This window comes from Coregonus clupeaformis, chromosome 19, assembly GCF_020615455.1.
Source record: "Coregonus clupeaformis isolate EN_2021a chromosome 19, ASM2061545v1, whole genome shotgun sequence".
Taxonomy (NCBI): Eukaryota; Metazoa; Chordata; class Actinopteri; order Salmoniformes; family Salmonidae; genus Coregonus; species Coregonus clupeaformis.
In genome coordinates, this window is record NC_059210.1 from 26,343,836 (window position 1) to 26,367,786 (window position 23,951).

At 44.2% G+C, this 23,951-nt stretch overlaps 1 protein-coding gene across 10 annotated transcripts in view; it reads right to left on the bottom strand.

The window, feature by feature from the left end:
• Nucleotides 1-540: 540 nt before the first annotated feature.
• LOC121531762 (A-kinase anchor protein 13-like) overlaps nt 541-23,951 on the bottom strand; it is a 117,382-nt gene continuing 93,971 nt past the window's right edge. For 5 of the 10 annotated variants that reach the window (XM_041837195.2, XM_045227152.1, XM_045227149.1 and 2 more), the window contains 24 exons: nt 23,665-23,775; nt 21,738-21,780; nt 21,501-21,615; nt 17,877-18,033; nt 15,909-15,976; nt 15,658-15,721; nt 11,852-12,005; nt 11,551-11,663; nt 11,133-11,279; nt 10,643-10,896; nt 10,404-10,529; nt 10,057-10,174; nt 9,614-9,865; nt 9,265-9,341; nt 8,563-8,744; nt 8,072-8,154; nt 7,771-7,971; nt 3,764-3,928; nt 3,572-3,642; nt 3,030-3,074; nt 2,749-2,799; nt 2,159-2,623; nt 1,527-1,866; nt 541-1,394 (listed from right to left, as the gene is read on the bottom strand). In XM_041837195.2, the coding sequence (XP_041693129.2) occupies nt 1,336-1,394; nt 1,527-1,866; nt 2,159-2,623; nt 2,749-2,799; nt 3,030-3,074; nt 3,572-3,642; nt 3,764-3,928; nt 7,771-7,971; nt 8,072-8,154; nt 8,563-8,744; nt 9,265-9,341; nt 9,614-9,865; nt 10,057-10,174; nt 10,404-10,529; nt 10,643-10,896; nt 11,133-11,279; nt 11,551-11,663; nt 11,852-12,005; nt 15,658-15,721; nt 15,909-15,976; nt 17,877-18,033; nt 21,501-21,615; nt 21,738-21,780; nt 23,665-23,775 (3,461 nt within the window). In that variant the 3' untranslated portion in view covers nt 541-1,335. The remainder of the gene's footprint in view (nt 1,395-1,526; nt 1,867-2,158; nt 2,624-2,748; nt 2,800-3,029; nt 3,075-3,571; nt 3,643-3,763; nt 3,929-7,770; nt 7,972-8,071; nt 8,155-8,562; nt 8,745-9,264; nt 9,342-9,613; nt 9,866-10,056; nt 10,175-10,403; nt 10,530-10,642; nt 10,897-11,132; nt 11,280-11,550; nt 11,664-11,851; nt 12,006-15,657; nt 15,722-15,908; nt 15,977-17,876; nt 18,034-21,500; nt 21,616-21,737; nt 21,781-23,664; nt 23,776-23,951) is intronic. The other 5 variants (XM_045227148.1, XM_045227145.1, XM_045227147.1 and 2 more) reach the window with 5 other exon arrangements.

The following is a 23,951-nucleotide window of genomic DNA, read 5'->3' on the forward strand; positions in this document are numbered from 1 at the left end:
CTTCACTTGTAACAGACTGAATATTATCTAAAGTGCTCATCACCTTCAAACCGTGTGTGCCAGTATTGCATTGCAGTGATTGACAAATAAAATGGTTCACAAATTCAAGTGTGCAGTGGAGGAATACAACAAGTACCACAAATGTTTCTTCTACCTATTCAGTCTGCTGGAACCGTAACAAACAGTTTTCATCATTACATTCAAATGCAAAGTGGACAATTATCTCCCTTACACAGAATCTCTTTCTTCCTCATCTGTCTCTCTCTCTCTCTGAGACATGCTTATCTTTCTCTCCTCTCCTCTGCTACAAGCTATTCTTTCTCTTTGCTTGTCTTCCATTTCTCCCAGACTCATTCATCCTCCTCTCATAACTCTGTCAGTCATGTCTCTTCTGCCCTGACATTGAGTCGCCTTTCTTTAGAACTTCTACAATGTTGCATTTTAATCATTTAGCAGATGCTCTTATCCAGAGAAACTTACAGGAGCAATTAGGGTTAAGTGCCTTGCTCAAGGGCACAACAACATATTTTTCACCTTTGCCAGCTCAGGGATTCAAACCAGCGACCTTTCGGTTACTGGCCCAACGCTCTTAACCGCTAGGCTACCTGCCACCCATTTGAGTGATTATATTGTATAACTTCTGACGTAGAGTTGATGGGAGAAATGTTCCTCAAGTTCCTTACAGGCGGGAATGAAGCATTATGGGGCCCAGTGTTAAGCAATACCTTGACAAGTATGACAAGAAAACCATTGTATAAGCTTTACTCACTCAACTGGAATTGTTAAATAGGGTGTATGCTCTCTTTTGTCATTTTGGCTATTAGGGTATACTTGAATTTGTGAAATGCAGAACATTCTATAACAGTCCCCACGGCACCTGCTCTGTTAAATCTTCCCTTCAGATAGAAAATGAATGTTAGCTACTGTATACTTCATGAATGATACAATTTCCTCTACCCATGGTATAACTCCTGAAACTGTCCAAATCATATCTGAACACTATCAAAGCCAAGGCAACCAACCCATGCAAGCCAATCCAATCCATGCCACATCAGACTTGCAGAATCCTAATTCTGTTCATCCAAAAGTCACACCTCGACACTTCAGAATGGCAACTGGGAAGTGTCTGCATGGTTCCCTAAAAAGGTCACAGGAAATGCTCTAGTTGTACTTCCTGTCCATGGCCATCCCCTTCAGGTCAGTGGGTAGGGTACAGGATGTCAATGGGGTGCATATCTATCTGGCCACACTACTACAGAGTCTGGGCAGTCAGCTGATGCAGTCACTGTGATGCTGTGAGTGTGGGGCATTGTGGGATAGTGGACCCCCAAGGAATCAGCAGAAGAAGATCTCTCCATCGGCCTGAAGCCCTGTGACCCCAGTGTTCTGGGGATCTGTGGAGAAGAAAGATGGACATATACTTTAGTTAGACTACACTGTAACAATATCCCTCAGTGTCTAGCACAGGTAAGTAGACTTTTACCATGGCTCTATTTTCCTTACAAAGATGTGTGCTGCTAGTTTACCTGGCTGTGATTGGCCCTTCCCTTTCTTCTTCTTCTTCTCCTTCTTGTCCTTGGTCTTGGCCAGCTGCATCAGGCGGTTGGGGATTTGGTTCTGGCCGTCTGTGCTGCTCTGGGCCTTGGAGCTGGCGTTGGAGGAAGAGGACGAGGAGGAGAAGGGGTTCAGGTTCTTCCCTTTCCTCTTGGAGCCCATCCTGAGGAAGGGGTCTTTGGTGGCGGGGGAGGAGGACAGCTCTGCCTCCCCTCCTCCAGGCTCTTTATCCAGAGAGGTGGAGCTCTGAAACTTCATGGACTCCTCTGAGGTGGAGGAGGGCGTCCGCTGGGTCCTGTGTGCCTGCTCTGCCTACCGACCAAATCAAACACCATGCAACAAGAAAAATAGTTACGCTTCACATACACTTAGTGATGTTATCTTAAAATTAATGTAAGAGATTATATCTCGGAGTCAAGGTTGAGCTAGCTTTAGGATTAGAAGCTCAGGCTTGAGCCCAGGTGGAGGTTAGGGTAAGCAGTAAGTAAATAGTTAATTCTAAGGGCATCACTAAATAATGTATGTGTAGTCAATTGTGGTAAAATGCTGTTACATCAAAGTAGCAGACAGAGAGCAATGGGCAGCACCAACTGTTCTAGCTCACCTCAGCCTTTTTCATCTGCTCCACCATCTCAGCCTCTCTCCGCAGCGTCTCCCTGTCTCTGTCCAGCTTCCTCTGGGCGTCCCTCAGCCTCTCCAGATCCCTCTGGTACTCCTCCTTCCTCCTCTGCAGCTCCTGCCTCTCCTCCTCCAGCTGCCTGCGCCTCCTCGCCGCCTCCTCGTCCTGCTCCTTCACCTGCGCCTCCCTGTCGCTCAGCCCCGACTCCCTCACCTCCCACTCCCTCTCCCTCCTCCTCCGCTCGTCAACGTGGGCCGCCTGCTGGCGCTGCAGGTTGGCTACCTCCTGCCTCTGCTTCTCCAGGCTGCGCTGCTTCTCCTGCTCGATCAGGGAGTTGGGCCGCGAGGAGGTGGAGGACAGGGAGGAGGTGGAGGAGTGGCGGGAGGCTGGCCGCTCAGCCAGAGCATGACGCTGGTTCTCTATGAAGGTGTCCTGCTGAACCACCACCGCCTGCAGAACACACACGGATGTAAACAGTCGTATCACCTATACTAATGGACTGCTTGTGTGTCAGTGTGCTTTTTAGCAGCTCTATTTGGTCTAACCATAGAGGAGATGTGAGGAAGTGTCCGTACCTGCAGTGTGTTGAGGAGGTCATGGAGATGTGTGACACTATGGAGGACCTGCTATTAGACAGGAAGAGAGATTATAAAAAATGTCACCTCTGCATATGGTTACACAGTAGGTACATATACACAAAAATACTTCCTATGAAATAACCTACTGCATAGCACAGTACAGCAGAGAGAGGCTTGTGCGTGGGAGCAAATAGTGATGCCTCTCTCACAGAGCCAGTTAGTCAGTCAGGGATGTACAGTTTGCTGGAAGCCTAACATAGCGTAGGAGTCAGACCTACCTCACTGTTCCTCTTGAGCAGCAGCAGTAGGTTGTTGTTGCCCCCCTGTGGACGAAGACAAGCACAGCTGCAGTTAGTTACTGAGATATTAACAGAGCTACCGAGGGGCAATGTTAATCACCCCCTCAGAGGAAGAGCTTGATCCCACCTGCCTGCCGGAGAGGCCTGGGCCTGAGCAGAGGAGATTATAGGCATTCAAAGCACAGGGCTGCTCCCACACAGCTCAGCCTGGCCCGGGGGCATCGCCTAGCCTCATGGAGCCTTAACAATATGGACTTCCTCAGTTTTGCTCAGCCCTCAGTCCAGGGCTAGGGCTAATGTCTGTCTGTTAATGTCAGTGGTGGTGATGGGCAGAAGCAGGCCTTCTGAGACACAGCTCAGTTTAAATCCCTCCTGATGGCATGGGTTAGAAGAGTTAAAAAGAATGGAAAGTTCATGCACAAAGTGCACGGTGTGTGTGTGTGTGTGTGTGTGGTGTGTGGTGTGTATCCTTTGATGTGGCACATACACACATCTCTGAGCTGTCTAGTTACTGTAATTACCTTCTTTAACACACTGTCTGACTCAGTCCTCCGAAGGTCTAATGAGTCATCCCCCTCTTCTTTCTCTCCGTCTGGAAGGAAAAACAGGAGACCTTTAGCCCACAGCTGCAGATAATGACAGTCACCTGCAGCATGACAGCCAGTCAGGGTACATAGGGAGAGAGGGAGTAGGAGTGTGTGAGTTGTTCTTACTCTTGGAGATGTTCATCTGGTGGCTGTCGAAGCCTCCGAAGGTCTCAGCGCGACGAGGCAGACAAACCGGCCCCACACTGCCCCCTGATGCATCCTGGGTACTGGACACCTGCTGCCCCACGGCCCCGCCCAGACTGCCATTCACCAGCACATGGAGAGTCTCCACTGAAACACACACAAACCACACACGTGAGGATAGGTCCTGCGCTCTGGTGTAGAGGGCTGCAGAGATCATTGAGGCGTGGTCTACATTTTTCATGCTGTGGGCGGGAGAGGGCATGCGGTCAGACAATTTTGGGATTATTTTTTTTTTTGTTCTGCAGAATATTTGGAAACGCTGGTCTTTCTGCCTTGTATGCTTTAGCCTACCTATTGTATTAAAAGCACATCTTTGTTGCATTATTCATACACTCTCAGAATTCGCTGCTTCAACTTCAGTAGCCTACCTCTCCTCTCCTAGTTGGGCGTGTGAGATCAAGTGTGCCTAGTATATGTGTAGCCTGCCTATGCATGGGGGGAGAATCACATGGTGGTTATCCTTCCAAGGAAATTAACTAATACAGGATTATATAGTTTACTACAGTGTCTGTAAATAAATATTGATAATGGAAAGAAGTGGAGGGCGCTCACCCAAGTGAGTCGTGGTGCAATCAAACAAATCATTGAAAACCCTTACGGAAGAAACACATGAATTCATGTGAAATCATGTGCAAACGTGTTTTTAGAAGATTTCACATGAGATATTATTGAGGGGATTCGATTATCTAGCATGGTTTGCCCCGGTGTGAGGAGTTTACTTTTGAAACCAGGCTGCCTCCCGGGCGTGAGCCAGGTGCCCTGTTCAAAGCCCACGGCGAAGTCGGCTCCAAACAAAAGTGACGTAGATTAAGCACGTGGAGTAATGAGTAGGAGTCTGTGTTTTCACACGCAAAAGTGATTGCTTTAGATATGCTTTATCTGCCTTCCAAATGAAAACTAGTTTGAAAATACTAACACATTTTATGGAAAAGAGATGTTGTATGTTTCTGGACAATGCACCATGCTGCCTTGTTGACAACATGACCGAGCGTCGCAGATTACTGTTTGATTTGAGAAGGACACTCCTCCCTCGCCACTTTTGCCCGTTCACGTCACTGGCCATAGACCGCTGCACCGCGGCTCAGGTTAATAGAACTCCCTCTATGTTTTCACATAGTAATGGTATAATGGTTTTAAAGTAAGTGGCGCTGTTCATCTAAAACATATGAGGGAATCAGTTCATCTGACTATTCTCTCATCATTCATTTCATTTCCTTATTCAGCTATTTGAGTTTTTCTTGAGTGTATCTGGTATTTTCATATTTTATCAGGATTAGCTGTTGCGAAAACAGTAGCTACTCTTCCTGGGGTCCACACAAAACATGAAATATGACATAATACAGAACATTAATAGACAAGAACAGCTCAAGGACAGAACTACATAAACGTAAAAACGGCACACGTAGGCGTTGTGCCGTGAGGTGTTGCTTTATCAGTTTTTTTAAACCAGGTTTGCGGTTCTTTTGAGCAATATGAGATGGAAGGGAGTTCCATACAGTAATGGCTCTATATTATAGTATACGCTTTCTTGAATTTGTTCTGGATTTGGGGACTGTGAAAATACCCCTGGTGGCATGTCTTGTGGGTTAAGCGTGTGTGTCAGAGCTGTGTGTAAGTTGACTATGCAAACAATTTGGAATTTTCAACATATTAATGTTTCTTATAAAAACAAGAAGTGATGCAGTCAGTCTTTCCTCAACTCTTAGCCAAGCGAGACTGGCATGCATAGTATTTATATTAGCCCTCTGATTACAATGAAGAGCAAGACTTCTGGGCCAGCTGCAGCTTAACTAGGTCTTTCTTTGCAGCACTTGACCACACGACTGGACAATAATCAAGATAAGACAAACTAGAGCCTGAAGGACTTGGTTTTTGGAGTGTGGTGTCAAAAAAGCAGAGCATCTATTTATTATGGACAGACCTCTCCCCTTCTTTACAACCATTGATTCTATATGTTTTGACCATGTCAGTTTACAATTTAAGGTAACACCAAGTAATTTAGTCTCAACTTGTTCAACAGCCACACCATTCATTACCAGATTCATCTTCAGATTCAGAGGTCTAGAGCTTAGGGAATGATTTGTACCAAATACAATGCTCTTAGCTTTCGAGATGTTCAGGACCAGTTTATTACTGGCCACCCATTCTATATCTTTAACCAAGCTGAGATTGACTTTGACGTCCAAAGTGTAGGAATACAGTTGAAATCAGTCATTGACACAGACGTGGTGGAGTGGCAGAAATATCTGAATGCAGTGAACTAAGAGGTTGTGAGTTCAAATCCCAGGTCAGGACACATTAAATAATAATTACTGTATAAATGAACATACAATGTAGTCATGTGTGTCAAATATGTAAGATGAAAAAACGATGTTTTCCACGTGAACTTATGTGATTTTCCACATGTGAACTTATGTGATTTTCCACATGTGAACTTATGTGATTTTCCACATGTGAAATCATGTGTTTTTTCCGTAAGGGAAGGAAAATGTGAAAGCATGCATATAGGTTACCATGGTGAGTGAGCGTTGCGCCTTTTCAATAAATATTGATTAGTCATTTATTTGTCTCTGCCTGCAAATTGTCATGCTCCTAAAAAGGTTGGCTATATCCTATATGCAAAACGTAGCTCAAGAGAAAGTGCCACTGTTCGCTCTCATCATTCTTGCTGCTTCAATTTCAGTAGCCATACAGTTCATGCGAGATCAGGTGCGCGTGTGGTCTCAATTAAATGCCTAGATTAGGCTATAGCCTATGCACAGGCGGAGAAGCACAGGGCAGTTATCTTTCCAAGGAAATTAACTTACTAAATATGATTAGCCTATAGTTTACTACATTGCATAGAATTAAATATGAATCACCCATATTTGTCTCCATCTGAAAGATGCCCCGCTCATAAAAGGTAGGCTATGAACCGTAGCTCAAGAGAAAGTGCATGTCTCTGCTCTCTCTCCAACTCTGCTCTCTTCAAACTATGCCTAGCCTATTGGCTGATATAGCCCAGTAATACCTATAGCCTAATATAATGGGCCACGTGACAATCTCTGGTAATTTAACCTATTTCGTAGGTTATTTTTGCGCATTTTGTTATTGCCTATAGGGCGCACAATTGCTAGGACCATGGCTGGCAAGTAAACTGCGTCACATATGCCCAAAATAACCAGGGACCAGTTCTTGCGGGAGCAGGTGGGAGTCAGATAGAAAGCCAGCAGGAGGGAGCGGGCGGGTGTGGTATGAAGAAATTAGTCCTGCGCAGACCTCTACTCTGGTGCTTTATTCTTGCAGTACCGTGACATAAAATCATTCACAGTTGTGTGTTGTTTTTCATTGCTATTTGCCAGGTCTTGTGACCATTGCATGGTTACATGTACGCACACACATACACACGCACACACATCATACTGTACGATTTCAGTAACGTCTACTACACACACTACTATCAGCTAAAGCAACCCAGTCAGACCTACATAAACTGGGTTACTAAGGGAAGAGAAAATGAGGAAAATATCAATATCTGGCCCATTACTCAACCTGCAGCTTTAAAGCAATCCATTTGTTTTCTTTCTGCACAGCAGAATCAGATTACACTTATGCATTGATTCCATCCCTGTCTACAGAGTGGAAAAAATGATATAAATAACTATGACAAGTACCCATATATCACTCTGACCTAAGCCAACAATGCGTTTTCAGCAGTATTCTGTAATCTCTCTGCCCTGGTCTTTCAGCTGCTACTGGCATTATATTATACATGGGGTATTTTCAGGTAATTCCCCAATTACTTCTAATTGGTTATGTGTTTCTTCAGGGGGAAATCACTGGTTGGGCCATGTGACCAGGTAATTCAATAGGTCACCACTGATTGGATAAAGGGTCACCTGTGTTGTGTGTGTGGTCTCTGGGCCGCCGACTGTCCACTCTTGACTCACCTTCCCTCAAGGCATCCTTCATGATGGGCTCTCCCTTGGTGACGTAGTCTGGGGTGGCTCTGAACAGCATCCTGGTCCTGATGGACTGGGCTGGGCTGGTCTCCTCCGCTGGGCCGCTGCCACCCTCACACATGTCCCTGAACACCTTCAACTTCTCCTTCAATAGACACACGATCTGCTCGTCCTTCTTCCTCAGCAGCTCTGGGAGGAACAGACAGAGGGAGACACTGTGGTTATTACCTGTCTTACTGGTCATATGTTTGGGCAAATGGTTAGCAGAACAAAAGAGAACAGGTTTTACCTCTCATCTCCCGTGCTTTGGTCTCCAGCAGTCTCTTGTCTTCCTCGGTCTCACTGGGGATTCCCTCATCATCATCCTTCTCTCTGTTCACATACACAATCATTTATCAATCAAACCATTTACACTGCATTTAAAATAATAAATACGTTAAAAAAACACATTTTCCGTGAACTAACACTCACGTCTTGACTTTTTTTTTTACTACCTCTGACTTTGCTGATAGCTACTTTATTGAGTTGAAAAGTACTTACAATGACTGTGATATGTGGTTCTCCCACCTAGCTATCTTAAGATGAATGCACTAACTGTAATTCACTCTGTAAATGTAGTGTCAAGCTAACATGCTCTATATAGTATCTGTGGATATACTGTGTCTGTTCCCATATAAATAGAATTACATCTTTAAAAAAGAATAGAATTGCTGTGGTCTGAGGGGCTTCTCCCATTCTAGTATTTCTATATCTATGTGTGTTCCTGTCTAACTGACTCACATGGAGTGCATGGCGTCCTGTATGAGCTGCATCCAGGTGTTGCGTTCCTCCTTGGTGCTGGCCAGCACCTCCACCATCTCTGGCTTCTCTATGCCTGCTGTGATCAGGAAGAGACCCCTCTCCTCGTTAGCCACCTCCCGCACTATCAGCTTCTGCAGGGAGATCACTGTGGACCGCTGATCCTGAGGGATGGAAGAGAGGGGGTGGAGGGGAAAGAGAGGGGAGGAGGAATGGAGGGAGAGGCGGGAAGAGAGAGAGGGAAGGAGAGGGAGGAAGGAGGTGAAAGGATGTTTAGACCAGATTTCTATTGAAGGATGTATAGACCAGTGGGAGGTTTCTATGGAAGCTACTTGCGGGAAATTCAATGTTTAGCCCAAGGAAACGGGAACTGAATGAAAACTCCAATCTCCACTGAATGATAAAAAACTGCAGGATAGCAAAATTCTGCCAAGAGTGTAACCATGCCAATGTTACTGGTTCATTAAAACGTGCATCTACCATACAATAGCCTTGTGTGGTAGTCTTACACAATATAGCTGGAAAACCTAGATAGACCTGTATTGTAACAGCAAAGCAAGCTAATCTTGGAGTAAACTAACGCTTGATAGACCTGTATTGTAAAAAAAAAAGGGCATGGTTCTTTATACTTCAGAGTGTAGTACCATAGGGAACAATGTGCTGGGAATAACAAACATAACATACCAGTGAGGCAAAGACATATTTCTGGTCTTTCTCCTGGAGGAACACAAACACGTCAGACAGCAGCATGGCCTGGACATCTATGGAAAATAACAGAGTCAGGATCAGTGGAGGAAAGAAGGGGGGAGGGGGGAATAGAGAGAGGGAGAGAGGGAGAGAGAGAGAGAGAGAAAGAGACGGAGGGGGAATAAGAGAGCGAGAAGGGGAGAGAAGGGCAAGAAAAATATAGAAAGACTGGGGGAGAGAGGAGGGGATGAGAAAGAGAGGAGATGGAGAAAGAGAGAGAGATAGATAGACAGGAGAGAGCAAGAAAGAGAGCGTGAGACAGTGATAAACGAGGCTGATCCCATACCCTTTAGCCTGCCTGCAGAGTTCTTGAGCTGCAGCGGTCCGTCATGCAGCAGCCTCCTGCCTCTCACCAGGTCCTCCCGTGCAAACATCTGTCCGCTCTTCATCCTCTGAATGGACTTGCTGTCCGTACGACTGTACACCTCTTTTAACCGTTTCTTCTTATCATGTTCGTTCACCTTGCTGTCCACTGCATTTAGAATCTCCTTCACCAGCCTCAGAGCCTGGGTTATATCCTCATGGTCCTCCTCGTTCTCTGTACATGTCAAACATCAGCATGTCACTTCAATACATATTGTACAGAGGCCAAGACTTCCCAACAATCTCCATTGCGTTCTTTCTGCTACCAACAAAGTTTACGAGTGCCATTCAAAGCATACAGAATAAGACTATATAACATTACTCAGTAGAGGTGTAGCTATAAGTCTCACAGGAGGTCTCTCTCACCTTTGGTGTGCTGCAGTATCCTCTGTAGTAACACGGGGTACTTGGTTATTCGCTGTGTCACTAATAAGATGCACTCTGGGATGCCTAGTCTTCGGACGATTGTGCTACTCATCTTTTTCTGAAAAACAAATAAAATAGAGATACTTATATAGTGTTTCATACAATGTCTTAATGATGACTTTAGCAGATGTAAATGTGTGTTTAAACCCACACAAAAAAATGACAACAGAGTGTTGGCCCCATCTGGTGGAGAGAGTGATATTTTCCATACTCTTTAGGGCCCTAATTATTAATGGTGAGATTAGGATATGTAAACAAACATCATGCTGACACCAGAGAGTAGTTACCTTGATAAAGGCTTGGAAGCGTTTGTCTTTGGTGTGAAGCTCCTTATAAAAGTTGACCGCCTCATTGTGGCGGCTGCAGAATTTCCCATATACTTTTTTCATGCGGTCGGCATTGGGACCTGAGAACTGAACACCAGACAAGAAAATCATGTAAGATTACTACCAACAAACCGATTTGCCTAATAATCAACATTTCTACAACATTCAACGTTCTCTAAACCAAATCTTCCCCTGCTGACCTGTGAGACGAGCACATCTCCTATCTTGCGGATGAGGAAGCTACCGTCGTCCCGGCCCTCGATGGAGGATTCCCTCTTGCGTTCCAGGAGGTGTGTGAAGAAGTGTGTGTGTAGTTCCAGGAGTTCATCCAGCATGGGGAAAACTCGCTCCACCACCTGGGTCTCCAGTTGCACCTCCTTTTGCAGTCCCTTACTGTACACCTCAGACATGATCCTCAGCGTCCGCACGTGGTGCATCTCTGTCTGGACCAGTTCTGGAGAGGGGCATGATGGGAATGGTTATAGTATTATAAAAATGATTTAGGGTTAAAGATGAGGGGTTATAGTGTGAATTCCCAATGAACAGCACCCTACTATTGCGTTTGTAGTGAGTAACCGATATCCTAACCCACAATCCTGATGTTATGATAACTTCTCCAATAAATTGCTTGAACGAAACAAAGTAAATCCCAATGTAATGGCATGAGTGGTAGTGCGAGTGTCCTCCTACCATAGATTACGTCCTGTCTCTTGACCACTTCCTTCTTGAGCCCCTTCACATACTTCTTGTCCACAGTGAAGGTCCAGGAGTCTGCCTCCAGATCCTTAGACTCCGCCTCAAACTCCCCCATCAGCTGGCTGTCCATCATTTCAGTCCCTACGACAACACAGACAGGAACACGAGGGCTTGCTATACTGTAGGTACTGTGAGCATACGTGTGCGCTCCTACACATACACTGTTCATTACTGAGCTAGGGTCAATGCAATCAATACATTGAAATAAAACAGCTGAAAACATCGGAGGTAATCTGAACATGTTCAATGTGTTTCACATTTGCTCACTCATTTGAAGCGATCCCTACAATGATGGGGGAACATGATTAGACAATACAGGCTCTATGACTTGATGACTCTTAGGGTAACTCACCTTCATCAGTGAGAGACTCAGTGGACTCGTTGACCTTGGAGATCTTGTGTAGTGAGTCTGTGGACTGGGACAGGTACTTCAAGCCCTTCATAGGCATCTCATCCATCAATGGCCTGCATGGACAGACAGACGGAGTGGGAGAGAGAAACATAGTTAGTGAAAGAGTGACTATCAGAGTAATAACATAAGTTGCGTACACACTCACACAAGTGATGAGTGTGTCAGCATGAAAATGTACAACCCGAGTGTGTGAAGGGGGCGATAGTGAGCTGGTTGGTGGTTGAGTGGTGTTGTGTCTCACCCTGCGATATTGCTGATGGAGATGCTCTTGGACAGGTTGCTGGAGAGGATGCTGGGATTCCTGCGAGGCACCACCGCCGCCACCGTGACCATGGCCTGGTTGTCAGGGGACGAGATGGCAGACCACGGACGCTCCCGAGATGACGACGACGTGGCTGATCACAAGCACAGAAATTAGTATTTAGTATATCTCATAGAGATATGGGTGCACATAAATGCACAGGCAGCCTAATGCATATGGACACAAACTTACTGTACTTATACATGCAGTACTTGAGAATACATACATGCAGTACTTGAGAATACATACATGCAGTACTTGAGAATACATACACTACCGGTCAAAAGTTTTAGAACACCTCCATTTTTCCAGTTTTTATTGAAATTCACACAGTTTAATGTCTTAATGTACTCTGAAATTAAAAGCGTAGAACAAATAAACAATTGGAGACAAAAATAAATCATGGAATCGTTTTGTTTAACAAAATGTAATCAACATTTTTGACTCATCAAAGTAGCCACCTTTTGCAGACATAACAGCCGAACACACTCGTGGCATTCTTTCTACAATGCAAATCAAATATTGTTCGGAAAGTTCTTCCCAACACTGTTGCAGAAGATCCCACAAATGTGTTGCACTTGTAGGGTGCTTTGCTTTCACCCTTCTGCCCAGTTCATCCCAAACCAGCTGGATGGGGTTTATGTCTGGAGACTGTGCTGGTCATTCCATGATTTGAAGTCTACCGTCTTGTTATTTTCTTCTAAGGTAGTTCTGACAGCCTGGAGGTACAGTGAGGGAAAAAAGTATTTGATCCCCTGCTGATTTTGTATGTTTGCCCACTGACAAAGACATGATCAGTCTATAATTTTAATGGTAGGTTTATTTGAACAGTGAGAGACAGAATAACAACAACAAAATCCAGGAAAACGCATGTCAAAAATGTTATAAATTGATTTGCATTTTAATGAGGGAAATAAGTATTTGACCCCTCTGCAAAACATGACTTAGTACTTGGTGGCAAAACCCTTGTTGGCAATCACAGAGGTCAGACGTTTCTTGTAGTTGGCCACCAGGTTTGCACACATCTCAGGAGGGATTTTGTTCCACTCCTCTTTGCAGATCTTCTCCAAGTCATTAAGGTTGAGGCTGACGTTTGGCAACTCGATCCTTCAGCTCCCTCCACAGATTTTCTATGGGATTAAGGTCTGGAGACTGACTAGGCCACTCCAGGACCTTAATGTGCTTCTTCTTGAGCCACTCCTTTGTTGCCTTGGCCGTGTGTTTTGGGTCATTGTCATGCCGGAATACCCATCCACGACCCATTTTCAATGCCCTGGCTGAGGGAAGGAGGTTCTCACCCAAGATTTGACGGTACATGGCCCCGTCCATCGTCCCTTTGATGCGGTGAAGTTGTCCTGTCCCCTTAGCAGAAAAAAATGTTTCCACCTCCATGTTTGACGGTGGGGATGGTGTTCTTGGGGTCATAGGCAGCATTCCTCCTCCTCCAAACACGGCGAGTTGAGTTGATCCCAAAGAGCTCGATTTTGGTCTCATCTGACCACAACCCTTTCACGCAGTTCTCCTCTGAATCATTCAGATGTTCATTGGCAAACTTCAGACGGCCCTGTATATGTGCTTTCTTGAGCAGGGGGACCTTGCGGGCGCTGCAGGATTTCAGTCCTTCACGGCGTAGTGTGTTGCCAATTGTTTTCTTGGTGACTATGGTCCCAGCTGCCTTGCGAACCTTGACAAGATCCTCCTGTGTAGTTCTGGGCTGATTCCTCACCGTTCTCATGATCATTGCAACTCCACAAGGTGAGATCTTGCATGGAGCCCCAGGCCGAGGGAGATTAACAGTTATTTTGTGTTTCTTCCATTTGCGAATAATTGCACCAACTGTTGTCACCTTCTCACCAAGCTGCTTGGCGATGGTCTTGTAGCCCATTCCAGCCTTGTGTAGGTCTACAATCTTGTCCCTGACATCCTTGGAGAGCTCTTTGGTCTGGCCATGGTGGAGAGTTTGGAATCTGATTGATTGATTGCTTCTGTGGACAGGTGTCTTTTATACAGGTAACAAGCTGAGATTAGGAGCACTCCCTTTAAGAGTGTGCTCCTAATCTCAGCTCGTTACCTGTATAAAAGACACCTAGGAGCCAGAAATCTTTCTGATTGAGAGGGGGTCAAATACTTATTTCCCTCATTAAAATGCAAATCAATTTATAACATTTTTGAAATGCGTTTTTCTGGATTTTTTTGTTATTATTCTGTCTCTCACTGTTCAAATAAACCTACCATTCAAATTATAGACTGATCATTTCATTGTCAGTGGGCAAACGTACAAAATCAGCAGGGGATCAAATACTTTTTTCCCTCACTGTATGTTTTGGGTCATTATCTTGCTGTAGGATGAAGCCCTGACCAGCTAGGTGTACACCAGAGGGTATTGCATGGCGCTGCAAAATGCTGTGGTGCCGTTTTGGTTCAGGGTGCCACTCACTTTGTGCAAGTCGGCGACTCTGGATCCAGCAAAAGAGCCCCAGACCATCACGCTTCCTCCTCCATGTTTGACAGTTGGTGTCACACACTGAGGAACCATCCTTTCGCCTACGCGACGGAGTACAAAAACCCTGTGTGATGAACCGAAGATTTCACATTTTCATTAATCGTTCCATAAGGCCTTCTTCCAGTCTTCAGTAGTCCACTGGCGGTGCTTCATGGCCCAGGCAAGCCTTTTTTTTTTTTTTGCCATCTTAGCAATGGCTTTCTTACTGCCACTCCACCTGTCAAACCTGCAGCTCGAAGTCTTCTCTTCACAGTTGAAACTGAGACTTGCTTACTTCGACCAGTGTTAAGCTGTGCTTGAAGCTGTTGTCCTGTGAGCCGCATATCACGCAAGCTGTTCCTGTCAGAGTTTCCTCCAGTTTCCAGGTGCCATTTGATGGTGTAGGAAACTGTACTTACTCACTGACACCTTGGCTTTCTTTGCAATTTCTCTAAAGGAAAGACCTACACTGTTAAGGGTTATAATGGTCTGTCTGTCTTCCTTTGTTAATTGCCTTTTTCTCGCCATTATGACAGCAATATACTACTTCCTGCAGTACAATACTGTCCAAATAATGCTTAAGAGGGTGTAGTAACACAGTCTGTTCCAACACTGCTTTTATACAGACAGAGGGTTTGGAAGTAATCAACAAAAGTTGGGACACCTGTAGTAATTGTTAGCATCAACTTTCAAGGCTTAATTGACTTCCATTGCTGCAGAACAGCTGTAAGTTGTTAACCCTTTACTTGTTCCCTGAAAAAGGCCTCTTTTTATAACTCTGAAATGTACATTATTTTTCACTTTTTAAAAAATATTTTTTTACCTCTGGCAGTTTACCATTTCAGGTTATTCACTTGACTTGAACTGCTTAAATGTCAATAAAAACAGGAAAAAAAAGTGTTCTAAAACTTTTGACCGGTAGTGCACATGCATTACTTGAGAATACATACATGCAGTACTTGAGAATACATACATGAGAATACATACATGCAGTACTTGAGAATACATACATGCAGTACTTGAGAATCAGTGGAGGCTGCTGCAGGGAGGACGGCTCATAATAATGGCTGGAATGGAGTTTAATGGACTGAATGGAGTGGTATCAAACATATGAAAACCATGTGTTTGATCCCATTCCATTCACTCCATTCCGGCCATTATTATGAGCCGTCCCATTCATATTTGCATAGATAGAAACAAACATAGATATAGGTTTGATTAGAATGACAGACATGGAATTAGTGGACAAATAAGTATGTATTACATTTACATCTCAACATGACTCCGGACACGGATGCAGAATCTACCACGGTCTGCTGCTTCTGCTGCTGAAAAACACAACGGAATGTCCCCTTAAAATACAGTGGAGTATTACGATACATCAATGCCAATAACAAGCCTGTTGCCAATTCATTCACATGTTAGACAGAGACTGATCAGACACATTCTGTTCCTGTGTGTGTGAGTGAAGACGCATTGTAGACAGCTGAAAGACAGAGCAAAGCCAAACTTTACCTTCATTTTGACCTTGACACACACAGGAAGACTCTCTCTGCAGCCCTTATGGACCTGTGCATTGCAGTCTGAAATTATCAGAAGAAAAACAACATTAGGACAAAGAGTTGGTTGAAAAATTGGTCAAACACTGCAGAAAAAGCCTCCACTCATCTCACAGGACAGAATACTGTGATTCTAATGTAGGTAGAAAAAAAACAATGTTCACCTGCATCACGTGACTCATACCAAATCAACACTGCTTCGTTCACCTGCATCACGTGACTCATACCAAATCAACACTGCTTCGTTCACCTGCATCACGTGACTCATACCAAATCAACACTGCTTCTTTGAACCACCCTGAACTATAGAAACAAACAGACAACAAGACGAAACTCTAATCTGAATAAGCTGAGAAAATGCAGGCGCCATCAAAAAACTGCTCATCTAACCACATAAAAGCAACACAATGACTAACAGAGGAATCAGGGCTTAGTGTGGAGTATGAAAAGGCCATTGAGTTCAAAGAGCTCCTCTGCACCTCCACTCAAGCCCATCCAACTAACACCAACACAACAACAACAATTCAGGGAGGGAACAGAAGGGAAGGAAGACAACAATGAGCTAGCTGTTGCTCTCTCCCAGATGGAGGTTTTACACAGTGAGAGGGGATTGTGTTGTGCAACAGGGTGTGTGTCCTTCTATTTTTTCGTGGCCAGCTTGTGGGAGTTATTTTGATTGTGTGTCAAACACAGATCCTGACAGACTGAATCTCTCAAAGTTAAGCTGAGAGAACAGAGAGAGGAGGCAGGTGTCCATTACACTAAACTCTATTCTTTTATATTTCATACAAAACTTACTCACACTCCACAAAGCCCTATTTTACTTTCAAGCTAGCAGATAGAGTTAAGGATCACAGTCATTGATCAATATTTTGTTTTTCAATCTCTGAATTGTCAAAACTAAGGGCTTGTCAAACCCTTTGTGGGCCGCAATGCTGTGAAACAAATCGTGACTAAAACTAAGTCACTTCTGAGAAATTTGACACGGAAACCTAAATAGGGCTTACAGCAAAATATACTCTGCCAGTGTGTGTGAGAGACAGACATACACACAGAGAGAGAGAGAGAGAGAGAGAGAGAGACAGGATGTTTGTCTCCACACAGCAGAGTACAGAGAGACAGAGCCGAGCTGTAAGAGCAGAGCTGACGTCTTCCAGCTGGGGCAGGGTGATGCAACCCAGTGAAAGACTGAGTGGACTGGCTGGGACGAGGGCCACATCCGTCCCCTGTCCCTAGTTCCCTCTAACCACCCACCCCCTCTTCACTGGGACAGACCCACCCAGTCCATCATGCTTCAGACAGACTGACTAGGCTTGGGAGTAGGCTACTCTGCTGTTCTAATGCATGCTGCTGTCCATACAAAGATGGTGGGAGGAATGTACATACTGCCCCGAGAGAGAGTTTCTATATGTCCACTTCTGTTGGCCCCAAAATAAACAACATCCTCTTAAGTTCTCCTCAGACAGACCCTCGCCATGTAGGACTTCCTGTGTTTTGCTTAGTATGGACTTTCTCAACTAGAAAATCTGACTAGGCCGTTTTAGAGAAGTGAATATAGTAAGTAGTCACCATTTTGTCACATGACTTGGAACCAAATAAGACATTCCATCACCAGACATTACACAATGACTGCAAACACAGTTTGAGCCACTGAAAACCTACAGGTAGAAACCCGCTAAGTAATTGTCCAGAGCAGCACCATTCGTAGGCCTATGTAACCACCACGTAAAGAAATAAGGGTTTTGAGGGTTTAATAAAACTAGAGCAGTGTCTCTTACCATGGAACAAAATGACTAAGTTGTGTACTGGGGAGTCTGGTCTCTCATAACACCTGACGTGGGCTGGTTGACAGAGGTGGAGGAAGAAGAAGGAGGAGGAGGAGGAAGAGGAAGTGGTTTACAGAAGAGGAGAGGTGGTGTCTTACTGGTGCAGAGGAAAGCTTCTTTAGTGTTGATGGGTTTGTTGCATTGGTGGCAGGTTGTGGAGGGCGCTGGGTTCACAGAGCTGAAGAGATGGCCGTTCAGGGTCTTCTTCTCCTTGGTGTCTTTCTCCTTCCCCTGACCCTTCTCTTTGTCTTTCTCCTGCAAGGGGATAGAGATAGAAAGAAAATAGTCAAAGCACTGTTATGCTTTCCATAGTTAAGCAATCAAGGTCTTACGAATAGATCTCACACTTAGATAGTAGTTCGCCAAAGCCGAGAACCATGAGTCACTTGCACAAAGATATACTGAGGAAGTATGCTGACATCATTGACCGCTAGTCTCAAAAACCCCTTCCCAATATTCACAAACAGAAACATCATTCCGACAAAAGGTTACAGTATATTAATGTAACCACAGACAATACACTGGGCTGAGAGAAAACACACTATCAGGTTTATTGTACAGATACAGTGGCTTGCGAAAGTCTTCACCCCCTTGGCATTTTTCCTATTTTGTTGCCTTACAACCTGGAATTAAAATGGATTTTTTGGGGGTTTGTATCATTTGATTTACACAACATGCCTACCACTTTGAAGATGCGAAATATTTTTTATTGTGAAACAAATAAGAAATAAGACAAAAAAACAGAAAACTTGAGCGTGCATAACTATTCACCCCCCCCAAAGTCAATACTTTGTAGAGCCACCTTTGGCAGCAATTACAGCTGCAAGTCTCTTGGGGTATGTCTCTATAAGGCAAAACTGTTCCAGCTCCTTCAAGTTGGATGGGTTCCGCTGGTATACAGCAATCTTTAAGTCATACCACAGATTCTCAATTGGATTGAGGTCTGGGCTTTGACTAGGCCATTCCAAGACATTTAAATGTTTCCCCTTAAACCACTCAAGTGTTGCTTTAGCAGTATGCTTAGGGTCATTGTCCTGCTGGAAGGTGAACCTCCATGCCAGTCACAAATCTCTGGAAGACTGAAACAGGTTTACCTCAAGAATTTCCCTGTATTTAGCGCCATCCATCATTCCTTCAATTCTGACCAGTTTCCCAGTCCCTGCCGATGAAAAACATCCCCACAGCATGATGCTGCCACCACCATGCTTCACTGTGGGGATCGTGTTCTCGGGGTGATGAGAGGTGTTGGGTTTGCGCCAGACATAGCGTTTTCCTTGATGGCCAAAAAGCAATGGCTTTTTTCTGGCCACTCTTCCGTAAAGCCCAGCTCTGTGGAGTGTACGGCTTAAAGTGGTCCCATGGACAGATACGCCAATCTCCGCTGTGGAGTTTTGCAGCTCCTTCAGGGTTATCTTTGGTCTCTTTGTTGCCTCTCTGATTAATGCCGTCCTTGCCTGGTCCGTGAGTTTTGGTGGGCGGCCCTCTCTTGGCAGGTTTGTTGTGGTGCCATATTCTTTCAATTTTTTAACAATGAATTTAATGGTGCTCCGTGGGATGTTCAAAGTTTCAGATATTGTTTTATAACCCAACCATGATCTGTACTTCTCCACAACTTTGTCCCTGACCTGTTTGGAGAGCTCCTTGGTCTTCATGGTGCCGCTTGCTTGGTGGTGCCCCTTGCGTAGTGGTGTTGTAGACTCTGGGGCCTTTCAGAACAGGTGTATATATACTGAGATCATGTGACAGATCATGTGACACTTAGATTGCACACAGGTGGACTTTATTTAACTAATTATGTGACTTCTGAAGGTAATTGGTTGCACCAGATCTTATTTAGGGGCTTCATAGCAAAGGGGATGAATACATATGCATGCACCACTTTTCCGTTATTTATTTTGTATAATTTTTTGAAACAAGTTATTTTTTTAATTTCACTTCACCAATTTGGACTATTTTTTGTATGTACATTACATTAAATTAATGCAACAAAATAGGAAAAACGCCAAGGGGGATGAATACTTTTGCAAGGTACTGTAGACACTCATTCATGATAGGTACAGGAAACAACCAATATCCTATGATTCTATGATTCTGACTCAACCTAAATACGATGCTCAATCAATTCTCCTGAAAAAGGGAAGAATGTGTGGTGAGAAGAGTATCATCGTGTGTTCCTGTCTGAGCGGTGTGCCATGAGCCAGGCGCTAGTCAACTAGTCAAGCTGAAGACACTTCTTCACTTCTCATCTAAACACAAGTCACAGGCTGCCAACGAAGACTCCACACCATTCAAAGTCATAGAAATGAACTAGTAGATATGATAAACAAATACAGTAAAAAGGTTACATTAGGAAAGTGTGAGGCACACCTTTGACATGCAGTACAGTAATACATTATGGTGACTAACAACTCTCAATTTCTTCCCAGAAGCCCCAAATGACCAATATCCCCTACCTCATCCTGTCCTGTCTCAGCCCTCAGCTTCAGGGAGCGACCGTGTGCCAGGAGCCGTCTACACAACATTACAGTGACAGTCTTTTCGCTGGTCTGGAACAACAGGCGTTACAGCCTGACAGAACACTGGCGTTCCCATGACGCCAGCCATCAGCCCAACAGGAGGAAGTGAGATACCATGTGTAGGATGAGGGGGGTGGTGGAGGGAGGAGCTGTGCTGTGCCTCTGCACTGCTGTAGTCTGCGGTTTCTGTTACACACCAGCCCCACTGCAGCTTCCGGCCTCTAGCTCGCAATCTCAGCAAATGTTTCAACAGTATGTACAATGTACATACTTTCAAAGCGCAAGTTGGAAGCTATACAAACATGGGACATTGTTGGAGCCCATATATGTGTGTATGTGTTATGTGTTAAGTTACTGTAATTTTTTTTATGTTCTTCTATGTAATAACAAGTCAATGAAAATAAAATATATTTTTGGGGATACAATCACAGGGAAATAAAATCACATGAGAACTGTGTTGATGCATGGTCTGGTCATTACTGTTATTTCCTTTAATGTTATCAGGAAGCATGGTAGAATTAGGTCTAAGAGAATGGTTTGTTTTCGCAGAAGCAGTGATGCCATACAGATGGCTTTTTGAGAAAGACCACAGCATGCCTCTGTTTCCTGTTTGACTTCCCTACTGCGTGCATACCAGGCGCCTCGCTCTGCTACTCACAACTCACAGACAGATACACTTACCTAGCTGAAAGATACTGTATGCTCCCTCACATAATTTACAATCTGATTATGACTCCCAGAACCCAGATAACAGCCAGAGAAAGTGTCTTATTCTGGAAACGACAGCTTCGATTGTAATATGTATATTAGCCTGCTCACTGTTTTACTAATAAACACTCAGGTATATAGAAATCACTTCTGAATACATGTATTCTGTATGAATGTATCCATAGAACTGTGTGTATTGAGAAGCCTTTGAACACCTAATAATCCATTTGATTTAACGTCAGAAAAACCAAGAGGGAACAATAGCACTAGGGTCAGATTGAAAATGTACTACTGGGGCTTCTTCAATTCAATTAACCAATACAACTTGATTTATCCTCTCACTGACAATTCTGAGCCAGGCCCTGTGCTCTGCTAGTGCAAGAAGTGGAGGAGGAGAGGAGGAGGAGGAGGAGCAGGGGAGGAGGAGGAGGAGGATGAGGAGGAAGAGGAGGAGGAGGAAGAGGAGGAGAGGAGTACAGGCTGAATGGACAGACTCACCTTGTTCTTCTTGGTACTCATTTTGCTCTTGAGGTAACTGAAAGTGCGGCTGACCTTGGTCCCTTGTCTCCCCTCAGTGTAGTTCTGCAGGGGACCCGGGTCCTCCTCAGAGATGCTGAACCAGACAAGGAAAAATGCACTGAACATACGGCCATTTACACTTGTCCTGCTGGAGAAATAGCAATCAGAGTACACATTGTAAGAACAGCCCCATTGAAAAGAAAGTCTCTGTCGTACCTGTACTCTAGTGACCCAGAAGTACTGGAAAAGGATCCCATTCCTACAGTAGAAATAGAGAGAGGAGGTGATGAGCTGGACCAATGGAACAGCAGATTGTGTGATATATGGTTCTAAATGGATATACAATACGAGCAATGGAAGCATGTTGAAATAACAGAGATTACAGACTGGAATTCCTCTGTATAAAATCATAGACTAACATTATTTAACCATGAAACAGGCCTGTCATACTTTTATCAGTATTGTGGTTCAGTACAAGTGTAAATGACATACTACATATTCATTACAAGACATTTCCAAGCAGAGGTGATATCACATAACACGGTTGTACCAACATCCAACTGAACCAGTGGGTACCTGGTAGGACAGGTTACATGTGGAATTGCACACTGGGTAATATGGTTAAGGACATATCCAATTAACATCAAGACCCATAAAATACATACACTAAGGAATGTGAACATAAGGCAGCATATAGTTCCAGTAGTAGTCAAGGGCAGCCAGTAATAAAGAGAGTTACTAGGGGCCAAACACAGTCCTCCAGCAAAGCTCAATAAGACACACATCACATGATAAACACAGAGACATTTTCAAAAACTGCCATGCAAAATCTCTTACAGCTCTTAAGCTGTAGATCTGAAACGCTATAGCAGCGAAAGCCCTTTGAAACGTCATCCCCCAGTAACGGCCCGGCCAGGGATTTTCTTCCTATCGTTCGCTCCCAAATAATATACAAGCCGTTCTTACGAGGCTCAAAGGAGTGTGAAAGCAGCAGTGAAATTTCCTAAAGGAAACTCAATCCTTTTTAGCAGCTGTGAAGCCCAAAAGGAACACTTTGAAATGTGTTTATGTGGATTTCAAATAATGGAGGCTAGGGGGAATAAATAGAAGTGATGGAAAGAAAAAGGAGAAGAAATGTGTGGAAAAATCACAGGAGGGACATAATATGCATGGCAGCCATGTCAAATACAATAGGAAAAGGGCTACTTTGGACCTGGGGAAATCTGTGCTAGGAGAAAGCTGATTCTTTGGTCTCAGTTAGATACCAATAGTGGGAATTCTGGGTTCATGGGCATCTCCTGCAGATATTCAATAAGGGCAGAATGGATAATGATGATGATTCCAGATGGCTGACTGGACTGCAGAGGGCTTTTTACTCTGAAGCTGCAGTATTCATTCTTATAAAATATCTCATTGAGTCTGCTGCTGTTGCTAGGTTTTCAGCAATGTACAAATCATTCACAAATACATCGCACTTAAAAGGACAAAAGAGTCAATCTTGTCCTTGACTGTTTCATGAACATTTAAGAAATATGTGAACATCTTGGCAGATTTGTATTTTATTTTCAATTTGACTGAAATTAAAAAACGTGGACATGGTTTGGCATAATCCTTTCATACTTCTTCAGTCCTTGTCATGGTAACCAAGGTTTTCAGAACTAAGGTGATGAAGCCATAGTCAGAAAATCACATGCGTCTGTATAGAGCATAATAACTCAACAGACACAAATAATGCACTGGTCACTCGCCCAATTTACAAGACCTAATAATCTATGTGGGAGCAATTGCCTTACTCTTTCCATAAACACTTTGCTTGACTTTTCACTAGATAGACATGAATATCATTACCAGTCTATCTGATCACCTGTTCAGTTTTGTTTTGGTGACTGCAGATGAGAACCTTGTTTGAAAACAAAGATATGTACTTGTTGAATTTCTCTCAAACCAAATGACTTGTCTACAACTTCCGAGACATTGATCCTGTTAAGGGGAGGGGACCAAACAGAGATTAGGGTTTGATTTAGAGTTTAGAGGGATGTGACGTCCGTTTAGTGACATGGGCAGACGTAGAGGCACACTACACAGGAAGCAGCCAGGGGCTAGGTGGGCACTCAGGGTATTCTGGGAGCTGTACAGTACTTACTCACAACCTCCTCCTCATCACTGGAGGAAGAGCCAATAGAAAATAATGTTCTAGATTTGGGGATGCTGAAGGAGAAGGAGATGTGTCTCTTTGGTCGAGTCCGTCCGTTTGCTATCCAGTTCAAGGGTACAAAATACATCAAATCACGTGTTAAATGAGCACAAGAACCTGGGCCGAACTGCATTGCCTTCCAAGTGATCAAGTGAACCCTACACAGACTCGACCTCATTCCCTTCCAAGTGATCGAATGAGTGAACCCCACACAAAGGGACAGGGAAAGCAGAGAA